The following is a 13,125-nucleotide window of genomic DNA, read 5'->3' as shown; positions in this document are numbered from 1 at the left end:
GGGGAGCAGCAGCTCCCTCCGGGGCGATGCCCCGGGAAGTGCCTGCAGGAATGCGCCCATTTGCACTAAGCCAAACTGCACAAAGAGGGGTCTTTTTGTTTTCCTTTTTTTTTTCTTTTTTTTTTTTCTCCTTCGTGTGGTTTTTATTTTTTAAATAAAATATACGAAAATTCGTCATTTTAACCACTCCCACAGCACGAGAGCGCGCGGGCCGCAGGATGCCTCCAGCCCTGGGTGGGTTTTAAGGGAATTAATTCACTTTAAACCCCCTTTTTACCCAAAAAAACCCCTTACCCCCCCAAACCGTTTCTCCCTTCTTGTCCCGTCACTTTCCAGCCCAGGCAGTTGCTCAGGACTGGGTTTGGCCAGGCCATGCCACCCTGCTCCTTTCCCCATGCAGGGAGGGGACAGGGAGGGCTGGTGGCCTTGCCACCTTCCTGTCCTGTGGGAAGGTTTCCTTGTCCCCTCTGGGGATGTGATGCATCAGATCTAGAAGGAAAAAAATCCAACCAGTATTTGGATTTTCTTTTTGATGGTTCCTGTTCTTTAGTTACTGTTAAGACAGGCAGGGTGGGCACCCTGGGCCCCTTGGCACGCCCAGACCTGCTGCCACCCCCTCTCCTGCATCCCCTGGCAGTGGCATCACCCTGTGCATCCTCCTGGGAGTTGTTTTAATTTCAGATAAAGCCCTAAAAATAAGGAAATTTCCACCAACACGCAGCAGGGACGGGGGGAATGAGCCACAAGGTGCCTGTTTGGGATAGAGATGGGAAAGGGGAAGGGTGAGGGAGCAGCACCCCCAGCCTGAGGGCGAGCAGAGCTCCCTGCTGGGGTGAAGGGAGGTTTTGGGGAGTGAGGACCCCCATCCCAGCATCCAGGAGCAGAGGGGGATGCAGAGCCCTGCAGCACCACGGGGCTGCAGCTGGGTGGTGCCCACGGTCCCCCCATGTCACCCCATCCTTAAACACAGGGCAAGGAGGAAAATAATAACAACTACGTATTAAAAGAAAAAAAGAAAAACCAGACAAAATTGTAGCAGCAATTTCCCAATTTATTGAAACTGATTGATTTTTGCAGGTATGTCTAAGCTAAATCCCATCACAAAGGTTCTATCCGAGGGGTAGCCCCCGGCAGGCAAGGAACCGGGCAGCAACTAGAAAATAAAATCAGATTTACCTGAACTACATCGACAGAAAATCAGTACAACACAGCATGTTCTCCCACTGACTTCTGGTTACGAAATCTCCTCAACCTCCCCAAAATATTAAACACATCTTCAATACAAACACAGGTTTATAATAATTAATATAAAGTCAGTATAATATAGAATATTCCCAGAAAAAAAAAAAATCAACAATCTTCAAACACCGTCCTTTTTGTGTTTGTTCAGCTTTATTTTTGTAGACAGGTTTAAAGCACGTTGAAAAATAAATATATATGAAAGCATACACACAGCACTCTGACTAGGGGGGACTAAAAAAAAAAAAAAGGCTGAAATTCAAAACACAATTCAGGATCTACAAAAATCAAAGGAACCATTAATTATGGCTTTTGTAGGAGTCGCACGTGTCACAGAATGAGCGAAAATTAAGATTATCTTTCAGAATATTGCAAAAAATTCCAGTTTTTGCATTGTTTTCATGGAGTTTCTTTCCTCAAGGGCAATGTGCAAAAGGGGGAGTATTGGGGGGGTTGCTTGGAGACAGGGACAGAGCCATCAGTCCCAAAACACACCCACCCCCCCCAAAGCCACACGGCTTCGCTTTGGGAAAGCAGAGTGTTTAAAGGCAGGAGTGGGAGAGGATATAAAAGGGGAAGTAATGCTGGAGTGGGTTTCCTTTCGTACAAAAAAATACTCGCTTTGTTGTCCAAAACGTTGATTTTTGATTAAAAAAAAAAAGAAGGAAAAGGGAAAGGACAGTCATTTTGCAAACCTTCCTTAGGGATGTACCCCTCTGCCTCCATACAGTCACTCCGCAGCTGAGAGGCTTTGGGGTGACCTTCAAACACACAAAGCTGGGGAATGAACAATTTTTAAATAGTATTTTTGGAAATTCCAAATTGACAGACACCAAGGACCTCCTTTGTCTCCACTCTTTAAGATACTGTCCAAGTCCATGGATCCCTGGGATGTTTTCCAGAGGGCACAGGCAGGACAATGCCTTCATCCCCTGTTCCATGCCGTGGCCAAAATGCTCTGTACTCCTGGCACTCATGTTTTAAATAAAAAATTAGGATAATCAAGGAATTCAAGGAGGAACATTTACATTTATAAATGCTTAAAAAAATGAGTTGCAAGTTCTGGAGGCCAAGTGTATCCATGTTTTACCTCTATGGGGGTTATTTGTTTCGGGACTAAGTCTGTATATATATACACACACACATATATATATATATATATATATTTAGAAAAAATTAAAAAAAGGGAACCTCAGTGAAGTATACAAAGCCCTGAAAGGAAGTACAAAGACGAGATGCAGAACAGGCAGAATTAGTGGGGTTTTGTTTAAATCTCCAAGAGCAGAAGTTTGCATAGGCAGTAGATCCAAGAGATCCCGGAGAGAAGCTGAAGGGATGCGATCACCTGGAGCAACTGAGGAAGTTTATTATAAAGTTTCAGCATACAAAAAAAGCGCCCAAATTCCTGGTTTTGAACCCAAGTCGGAGCACGGAAGGTTGAAGATTAATTCCTGCGTTCCCAACTCTGCACACCTCCATCAAAACAAAGCACTTCACTAGACATCAGGTGTTAGAAGGGGTTTATTTGGTACATGGTGTTAGTGGGACAGAAGCTCGTGTGAGGTTATAATGGTAACCTGGGAGAAGTTAGTTTTTATGTGGATTTTCCGTTTTTCTCTCCTTTTTTTTTTTTCTCAATTTGCCTTTATTTTTTGCATCCTCAGCTCAAAGAGCCTCGAAGTGGCACAATTAGGGAACACTCCTGAGCGCTGCCTGGCTCTCTGCCCACCCTTAATAAAAATAAGGAAAGACAAGAAAATAATACAGCATTTCCAAAGGAATTGTGAAGTCAAGCTCAGCACCCCGTAACTCCAATTACAAAATCGAGTCACCCAAGGGCGAGGGCAGGAGGAAGAGGGGGACTCAGGCCACACCTGCTCCTCCTTGGAAGGTGGATGCACACGCTGGAATCAGAGGGGATGGGCGATCGGAATGTCACACAAACCCAGGGGTTTGAACTGTTTGGGTCTTAAAATTCTTTTTTTAAATAGATTTTTACATATAAAAAGCAAAGCTACTGATAAATCTTTAAGTACTGTATGTATTTGTCTACACTTAACAGGTGAGGCTGCACGTTCAGGACCTCAGGCACCCCCACCCCCTCCATATTTACAGGGTAAATGACAATAAATACAGAGCCCGCACGCCGGGGGGCCAGAAGTGGGATAAGGGAACGTCCTCATTCTGGAACACCCCCCCCCCCCAAAAACTGCTGGGAAAAGGTATATAAAGGTCCAATCAAGACCTACTGGGTGGGTTTTTACAGCTTTTTAAATAGGGGAAGAGAAGGAAAAGAAGCTAAAATGCAAAATGAGATTTTTACAGGTTAATCAAAATGTTCCTGCACAACCCACTCTGCTCTTCCCATATTTAAGGGAGAGGGTTATCCATGCTCACTGGCAAAAGCAACAAGTCCCACTAACTCCTCCAGTCCAAGGAGCAGCAGCAACGATGCTGGCATGGCCTCACAGAGGATTTTAGGAAAGACCCGTGTTCCCACACTGCTGAGGCACCCCCCAGACCAACCCAGCAGGAGCCTGGGAGCTGGGAGGCTCCCAGCGTGAACTGGGATGATGGATGCAGACAGGACGTGGTGAATGAATGTCCGCAAGGAACTGAGGAGCAGAGAGAAAAGGACTGAATGCCATAAACCCAGGATGCAACTGGAATCAGGGAATGAACAGAGAACCAGCTCCTGCAAGTGCCAGGACAGAAGCTCCCACTGCACTCCACCAAATCCCGGCACCGAGTGCCTTAAATCCTTCCAGATGATTTTCTTTATGGGAGTTTATGTACAATATGCTTTTAATTCCTTTGCTGGGTGGAACCACACTTTTCCTTAGGGACCACCAGGCCTGCAGGAATGCTCTCTGGCCTGCAGGGAGGAAAATAGCACCTTGAGTCATTTGGCTTCTGGGTTGTCTTTTGTGGCAGGTTTCAAGGTACCACTGTCACAGACATCATAGAAAACTGCTCGATGGTAAGGAAGGAGTGAGGTCTTCAGCTTTTTTTTTTATTATTGTTTAAAAAAAGCACCAGAAGCAAAGAAGTGAAGGTAGAACAAGCTGCATCTCAGGAACAAGACACTTCCAATACACGTTGTTACTGTTATGTAGGTGTAGCTGGAAGAAGGCAACAGTGGCCGATATGAACAGGGAGAATCCAAATACCTGGAGCGGCCCCACACAGTCTGAGGAGACTCTGGGAGAGAAACCTGCTTCTTATTTAAAGAAAAAAATGGTTTATTTGAAAATTTACACGAAACCAGCACAGCTAACGCTGAAGGTTTTTGTCATCAATTAAGTAGGTGTTTGTTACACCTACCAGTGATGAATGTTTAAATTGGCAAGGAAGAACGAGGTACCCAGGTGAAATCCTGGCCCCACCACAGTCCATGGGACAGGAGCAGCAAGATTCCACCCCACTGGGATCTCCTCACCTTGGCTTCTTGCCTTTCCCAGCTCATCCTGCACTTGGCCGAATGCCTCGTTTTTGCTACGGTTTGCATATATTTACGAAAAAGGCAGCTGAGCAAAGGGGGAGAAGTGGAGATATTTGTGGAGAAGAATGACAGGTACAGAACCACCTGTGTCCTCTAGAGCAAAAGGTGCTTCCGGAAGCACCAACACGCGTTTCGGCGCCCGCGGATAACCAAGGCTGGAAGACAGGATGTGGGTAAGATGCCAGTAGGTCCAAGAAAAGTCACAATCTGTCTTTGATGGTGATTCTTTTGGAAGCTGAGGGTCTCAGAGAAGTATTTGTAAGGCTGTAGTCTGACTTGCCTTTTGATCTATTTGGCTCCATAAAAAATAATAAAAACTCTTTAAATAACTTTGCAAAAGGCTTGTGTCATCAGGGGAAGCCCTCCAACGCATGCATCCATCTGCTTTCACAATGTTAGCTTGGAATTCCACTGCTGCTGGGATTTTAGCACAGATAAGGTGTTAAAAAAACCCCAACCAACCAACCAACCTGCTTCGGACACAAAAACCTCCCTGGTGCTCGGTTCAGGGTGGGAAGGGGAGGAGGACTCATGCTTCACCCAGCCTCCTCACACCTGCAGAAATTCCACCTCCCTCACATGCATCCTGACTGGCTCGGCCGGAGGGGCGGGTGGGGGCTCCCAGGGGGAGAAGGAGGAAAAGGGAAGGCGAAGTCAGTCGTGCCGCTGGAAGCGACACTGCTAAGACAGTGTCTGAGTGGAACAGAGAAGGACTTGTTTAGAAAACACGAGAGTTATTTTGCACACATGGACGACAACAAGGCTACTTAAGTTTTTTCCAACATACTCCTTCCTCCCCACCCTCCCTCCCCCTACAAACAACAGAGTGAAACAAAAACCAAACAAAAAGTAATCCCTAAGAAATCCAGGTAAAATCCTTGTCGTTCTCCCCAGAGTTGTCCGGCTCCTGCGGGGAGTCAACATCTTTGTCGTCATCTAAAATCACATCATCTTGTGACATCCCCACGTCGTCCTTCCACTTGATGTCGTCGTCGTCTCCCATCTCCTCGTCTCCTTCCACTTTGATGTCATCCGGGTCTTCCATGTACTGCCCTTCCCCAGGGTAACACTCGTCTGGAGACCCTTCTCCCCCGTTGTGGTCCAGGTGCCCGGCGATGCCGCGGCCGGAGCAGTCGGCACAGACGCCGTGGCGGCGGGAGCCGTGTTTGATCCCCACGCTGGCCGCCGACATGAACACCCGGTTGCACACCTTGCAGACGTACTTTTTGTCTTTGCTGTGGACCTGGAAAAGGAGAACGACCAGAAAGGTTAATGCCAAGAGAGGTGGAATGAGAGCTGCAGGGAAGGACACGCTCCCACGTCCTCTGCGAAGGCAAATCCACTGCTGCAACCCAAGATCACAACTGGCTTTACTGTGAACTCAAACCCACCACCATTAATTCAACCCTGCAATGGTGACACACAATGGAAAATCCTTTGGGATTGTCCATTCATCATCTAGTAGTTCTGAGAGGCACTTTTAACACTTGCACTTGTTTTCCTCCCCCTTTTTTTTCTGTTTTTCTGGGGTGCAAGAGCTGCATTGCACCACCATGAGGAAAAACTTAATAAGGGAAAAAAACCCACCCTCAAGCACTGGTTCTGTGCAGATCAGAGCAGAACCAGCCTGACCAAAACAGTGTTAATGTCATGGTGATTCAGTCATCTTCATCCTGATCCTACTGCTGCCCAGAACCAAAGAGGAGAACTGGGAATGCATCCTGTATCTCAAAAAAAAAAAAAATAAATGCATCTGGCTGCACTTGTGACTTTATTTCTGACTACTTTGGTTTGTCACAAATGTTTCTGTTCCATAACTCAGGCTGCACTCTATGACCAAGAATCCCAGGCATACAGAGCTATCACAGAACATGTGGCAAGTGGGAAAATGCTCTGTAGGAAACCAGAAATCACTTTAAAAGTCAAACACTTCACGACTCAGTGAGCAAAGTTACACACTCTGAGAAGAACAAATCACCCAATTAAAAGTGAAATCTGTCCTTGGCCACTTTTGCCCTGCATGGTAGGCAAGGAGTTTGTCAAACCACTCACCTGCTCCTCTGCCAAAGGAAAGCAATGCAGGGAGAACCCCTGAATTCCATCACAAGGAGCCTCATCAGGTATCTTCATTTTTTGTGTGTATATATATATATGTATATATACACACATAAAACATATATGAATTTTATTTATATATAGAATAGTTCAGTCAGAAGGGACCTGGGCCAATCTTCTAGTTCAACTGCCTGACTATTTTAGGGTTGCCTAATATATATTATAAATTTTATATATATATTCCTTTTATATATTAACACCACATGGGGACAGCCCAGGCACTTGCCTTGGTTGATGCCCTGTGGCTGGAACTGATCCTCAAGGACACTTTGGGAAGTGGTGTAGAAGCAGATAAGGATCCAGTGGCCAATGATGTGGGGACAGCCCATCAGCCACCAGAGCCTTGGGACACATATCACCAGCCCCTAATCCTTCTTTAACTCATTTCTTGCCATGCTCCCAACAGCCTGTGGGAAAAGTTTTGCCAGTTAAAGCCCTTCCTTATATTTTAAAGCAGCTGCCTGGATGTCAGTTCCCTGCTCCTGCCTCAGCACGGGATCAACAGCTCTAACCTGATTCTCCATAACCCTCTACTCCAGAATACTCAGCTGAGCTAAAGCTGATTGGGAAGAGGACAAATTGACCCATCGTAGCCCCTTCAGCCCTCGCTGCTGCAGGACACTGGCTCAGGCTCTGTGTTACACCAGTCCCAGCCGTGTTCAAAGCCTGGGAGTGCCTCTGATGTGCTCTGGCTGCAGGTTCCCCTGCTCTGAGCTAGTCCCCACGACATTCTTCTACTGCATCAAGCAAAGGCATTGGATTTTATTCCTTTTTTCAAAAGCAGTTGGACAGGGCTGGTCAGAGTCATCCAGCTGGATCTATAGGTATCATTCACTTCTAACTCGTAGAAGAATGATTTTCAGGCATCAAAAGCTGAATAGGAGAACAGAAAGTGGTCAGGGGTGCAGAATAAGGGCTAAATGAGCCATAAAAAGAAGGAATTATAAACCAGGTAGTAAAGCAATTTGTAATTATCACAAAATCACTGACTGGTTTTGGTTGGAAGGGACCTAAAAGCTCATCTTGTTCTAACCCCCTGCCATGGGCAGGGACACCTTCTACTAGAGTAGGCTGAATATCTGTTAAAAACCTGATCACTTCTCTCCCTCCTTTCCAGCAGTTCAGTCAGCTGCTTCAAAGAGAACCATATTCCTGGATGCAGCTGAGCAGAAATTAATCTTATTTCCCTTACTGCCAAATTAGTAAGTATTAAACACAGAAACAGCATCTGACTCTCAGTATCAGACCATGCCATTAGCAACATCATATTCTAACTGACTAAAAACCAATATTCCAATGAAGAGGGGGGTAAATGTGCTGACAACACCCTAAGTTCACGAAAAAAGAATTGTAAAAAAGGGAAAGTTCTCAGAAATAAAATGCTGGAGGCAACCAGCTGGCACGACAAGGTGTTCCCTGCTGCAAAACCAGTAACTGATCCTGAAACCTGTGTGCTTGCAGCAGGACTGAGCTCACTGTTGGATGTGCCTCCGGAACACCAGAGCCGCAAGGCCCCAAGGAAATAGGGAAGGGACATCTTGGGGAGCAGCCAGTCCCCCGAGCAGATGGCTGGGCACTCATCCGAATGGACACAAGCGTACAGGGAAGGAAGGGAAGGAGGTGGGGGGGGTTTGTGGCAAATTGTCACGCAGGCCCCCGATGATCCCGGTGCTGGGGCACTGCTGTTGGTGAGCTGTGCCCACTGCTGGCACCTGCTGCTGAAATAATCATCTAGAAACTATCTGCTCTCCCACAGTAGCACCTCTACACCAAGCTTGGAGGACCTCTTTAGGATGGGGAATTATTTTACCCTAAAAAGAAAAATAATCAATGTTTGGCTTAAAATTTTGTTTCTGAGGAAGCTGTGAAGAGCCAGACACCAGCACCAGCCTCGCAGCCGGAGCTGAGCAGCCCTTCTTTAATAAGGTGTAACAGTATTTCTGATAACTAAGCATGGCCAGACCAGAGCAGCTTTGCCTTGAATTCTGGCTGAGCAATGTATTTTAAAGCTTTCCACACAGAATCATAGAATTATGAAATTGTTAAGGTTGGGAAAATCCTCCAAGATCATGTCCAATCATTCCACCAGCACTGCCAAGCCCACCACTAAACCATGTCCCCCAAGTGCCACATCTGTATATCTGTTAGGCCCCCCCAGGAAAGGTGATTCCAGCCTGTGCCAGGGCTTGCCAGCCCTTTCCATGAAGAATTTTTTGCTAATATCCAATTTAAACCTTGGAAACCCTCCAGCTGAGCTGGGAGAGCAGGAGGAGGTAGCTCTGGATGAACAGGCAGCCAATCATAAGGCCTTTGAAAGGCAGGGAAAAAAGATACAGGAGAAGCCTTCAGTCGAGCCCCAGGAGGGGAAACAAAACCCAGACTTAAACCAGGTGAAGGCTCTCTTCTTTTTAAACCCCAACAAACAGGCTGACTCCCCCAGCACTGCCCTCACCAAGGTGTGCCGCTTCATGTGCTCCCGGCGGGTGAACTTCTTCCCACAGATCTCGCAGGGATAGGGCCTTTCTCCCGTGTGGGATCGCATGTGTCTCTTCAGGATGCACTGATGCATGGCTGAAAAGCTGCAGTACGGGCACTTGAACTTCTTCCTGATGACTGTGAACTCGTTGACTGTAAGAGAGCAAGCAGAACACACAGGTTCATCTCAGAACGTCTCCAAACAGTCTTCTGGTTGACTATTTCGCTATTAAATTAGTTCACTGTGAAATCACACTCTCACCCCTTAACCACCTATATATTTTAATCATTACATTACATTATTGCCCTTCTGTTATTGAAGCTAAGAGGTTAAGTACCTTTATCAGAGCAGCTTTTGAACGAGGCAACACATAAACATTTAGCAACAGGCTGTTACAGACATTGCCCAACACCTGCTGAAGGGGAAATAAAGAGGGCTGGCAACCTGCTAAAGTTCTGCTTTATTATAAAGAATTATCCTAAATATCAAGACATAAAATTTTAACCCTATTACTTGTGGAGGAAGCAGGGAGCCAGGAACAGAAGCCTACAGAGGTAACACCCCAACAGCACTATGTGCTTTACTGCTATTTATGCAGCAGTGCAAGAACATCATCACAAACCCCAGGAGCATTTTGGCGAAGGAGCAGAGACTGAGGATAACCCAGAAGAAAGAGAACAATTAAAACCACCACTCTCTATGCTATCCAACCCTGGTTCCTCCCCCAAACACAGCAACAGTGTCACACACAGAATACAGCAGGTGAAAACAGAGTATTTGCTGCTCCCTGAGGACGTCCCCCCAGTACAAGTTTGGAAGTGACTGTCCACACGGAGATGATTTTAAATCTCCAGCTTCTCATTATTCTATTGCTTCCCATTATTATGTTAATTTTCACCCACTTTTCTCCTAATTATTGTTATTTCTCAAAGCAATATATTAACATAACAAGGAGGGGGAAAAAGAGCAAGTTCTGGTTAATGATCTCAACTTCCTTACGTGTATGCAAATGGCTCTTGGTAAATGAGAGTCTGTGGAAGAGAGCTGAGAGAATCAGGGAATACCAGACCTACTACCTAGCTCCTAAAAGAGACAGTACTTGGCAGTATTTTTAGATGCTTAATGAAATATTACCTCCTATAAATGCCCTACTAGGTGTGTGTACAGTGCATGTCCTCAGTAGGTCACAGGTGATGCCCTGGAGTTCTACTGTACACTGAAAAATGGCCTTTTTAAGGAAAAACAGTAAGCCCATGTACTTGGTGCCATTTCATGCCCAATTCGTGGGCTGGTTTTTTTTTTCTTCTGCTTTTAAAATTTACTTTGTCTTGTATTCCAAATAGAAACACTGTGAAAAGTAGCTACATTTGTCACTCATGCAGAAGTGCAAAACCACCTGACACTATTAAAAGACACCTTTAAATAAGGTAACACCTCCCTTGCACAATCAGAGCAAACATTTCAACATTTCATCTTAGAAAAAAGTATTCTAAGGAGTTTTCTGTTGTTCTAATACACACTAAAAGCATTATTCAAGATCTTAAAAGCTGCCATAATACAAAGTTTATCTCAGCATTTGTTCTGACTACTCAGAATTAAACGCATCCTACACACAGGCAACTCTGTGGGGAAAAAAACTTCCTCTGATTATCAGTTTGCATTGTATTTAATATTCTTATATTCTGTTCTTGGGCTTCTAACTCGGTGGCTTGGGCTGCTCAGCACCTGTGGTGGTCCAGCCCACAGCTGCTTTTGTTGGGTGATTTGCTGTTTTCTCAGCACATTTCTAAAGCTGTCAAGAGAATTTTCTAGGCCAAGGGAAAGGAAAAAAAAAAAAAAAAAAAAGAGAAGTGCCAACTCACCTGGGCCATGGCTGCAACACTGACACCAGGGAAAGCCAAGGCTAAGGAATATTTTATTCACCTGTCAGCAAAGCTCACCCACTGCGACAGGGCAGAGTGTTCAGGAGACTCTGAACTTGCTTTGGGAATCTCCCAGAGGAGATGCCTGAGCATGGCCTGATGCCCAGAGCCTTGTGCAAGCTCTGGTTGGTGACCTAAACACCAGCCATTCTCCTACCCCACACTGATCTTCTCATTGATAACATTTTAACATATTTTTTTTTTTTAAACACCCAGAATATGAAAACTTTCTCTTTTTTATTACAGGAAAACTACTTTTTGCTTTATCTTCTCCTTTGGTTTTGACACCCCCCTCCTCATCTACACACTCAGAGGCAAGGAGCCCACGTTTTCCTACAGCAGGTGGCAATTTTGTGATTTTAGGATACAAAGCTACTTATGACAAATATGCTTCCAGTCTGATCTTGTAACCACTCGATCATTAGTGACAGGCCACACACAGACTTCTAATAACCCTGTTACTATGGAGTCCACACAAGGTAAGCCAGCTGGGTGGAACCACTGGAAAACACTGACACAGAGATCCTGACAGCAACCAGATCCCGGGATCACGAAGCAAAGGTACTTTAAGGGAATAATACCACAAAACACCTTATTTCCTACATCACCAGGTCGTACCTGATCCTGTCAATTCCCAGGTGACCAGGTGCCTGCTCTCCCTGCCCACACCTCTCCTTTTATTTCATGGCTGAGCTGCTGCAAAGCTGAAAAGGCAACACCCAATGTCAGGTGCATGACCTGCACCCCCAGCACCCTCCTCCACACACCAACAACCACCTCCTTCCAGCACATCCATGTATTTTCAAGACTATTCCTAACACTGTCCGATCCCAAGATCCCTCACACCTGCATTTAGCTTAAATCACTCAAGAAAAACATTTCAGCTTCTAGTACACTTCTATTTAAAAATACTCACAGAACACTGTTTGCAGCTATACTTTTATTTTTTCACCAAATAGCCACATATTTAGTTCTTGTATCTACAAAAGGAAACACCTGAAAATCAGCAGCATTGTCAGAAAAGTAACTGTATTGCAGAGTTAACATTTTCACAGTCCTGTTAAATATATGCACCCACAGTACATCTATTTAATGAGCAACATACCAGCTTTGGTATGAGCATCATCTTTGTCTAAATGACAGTATTTTATGGAGCAGCATTAAATATAGCAGCATTAAGGTCCTAAGAAATCATCTTTAACATGATCATCGAGATGATTAACAGCAGCACCGTAGATGATGAGCTACTGGACACAGCACCAAGGAATGGAGAAGGAAATAAAAACAGTGCCACAGCAAAAATTTGTGTACTTAATGTCACTAAAATATTTATGGAAATTCGTGTTTTTAAAACCAACACAACAGTGCTTGGGAAAAAGCCTTTGGTATTGTCATTTCAAGTAACTTATTTCAGTGAGGCTGTTAAAGGAAACAGGCTCCTACATCCCTGAGAGAGGAAAAAAAAGAACTAGTGATGCCCTGCCTGGTAGAGCTGCTGTGGATTAACTCTGTAAACTGATACCTAGTTAATAATCACTAAAATACTGCACTCATTGGGTTATTATGAAGAATTCACAAACTTTAGGAGACTTCTTGTCCGCTTAATGCCCATTATACTTAAGGTTATAAATAGTGAGGTGTAATTTAATTGTCAGACTCATCCACTTCCCATCATCCTCCCATGCCATTTCCCAGCAAAAAAATCCTGCTTCTATCACCTGTTCTGCACAAGCCCAGTAAGGCTCTGCTCTGCTATATCCTATGGTTCTAACAACTTAAAAATCCTAGTCCTGATCCTGAAGGGAAACACTGGAAATTCCCAGTGCCGATGTTGGGAAGCACTCTGATGTACAGGCCAAGGAAAATACTAC

General features: G+C 45.0%; 1 protein-coding gene across 3 annotated transcripts in view; it reads right to left on the bottom strand.

The window, feature by feature from the left end:
* Positions 1-2,874: 2,874 nt before the first annotated feature.
* ZBTB46 (zinc finger and BTB domain containing 46) overlaps positions 2,875-13,125 on the bottom strand; it is a 50,004-nt gene continuing 39,753 nt past the window's right edge. For all 3 annotated transcript variants that reach the window (XM_018073952.2, XM_018073954.2, XM_018073953.2), the window contains 2 exons: positions 9,309-9,484; positions 2,875-5,984 (listed from right to left, as the gene is read on the bottom strand). In XM_018073952.2, coding sequence (XP_017929441.1) covers positions 5,598-5,984; positions 9,309-9,484 — 563 coding nt within the window. In that variant the 3' untranslated portion in view covers positions 2,875-5,597. The remainder of the gene's footprint in view (positions 5,985-9,308; positions 9,485-13,125) is intronic.

The sequence above is a fragment of the Manacus vitellinus genome, unplaced genomic scaffold (genome assembly GCF_001715985.3).
Source record: "Manacus vitellinus isolate BGI_N305 unplaced genomic scaffold, ASM171598v3 scaffold_26_pilon, whole genome shotgun sequence".
Lineage (NCBI taxonomy): Eukaryota > Metazoa > Chordata > Aves > Passeriformes > Pipridae > Manacus > Manacus vitellinus.
This window is presented reverse-complemented; position numbering and strand designations above follow the sequence as displayed.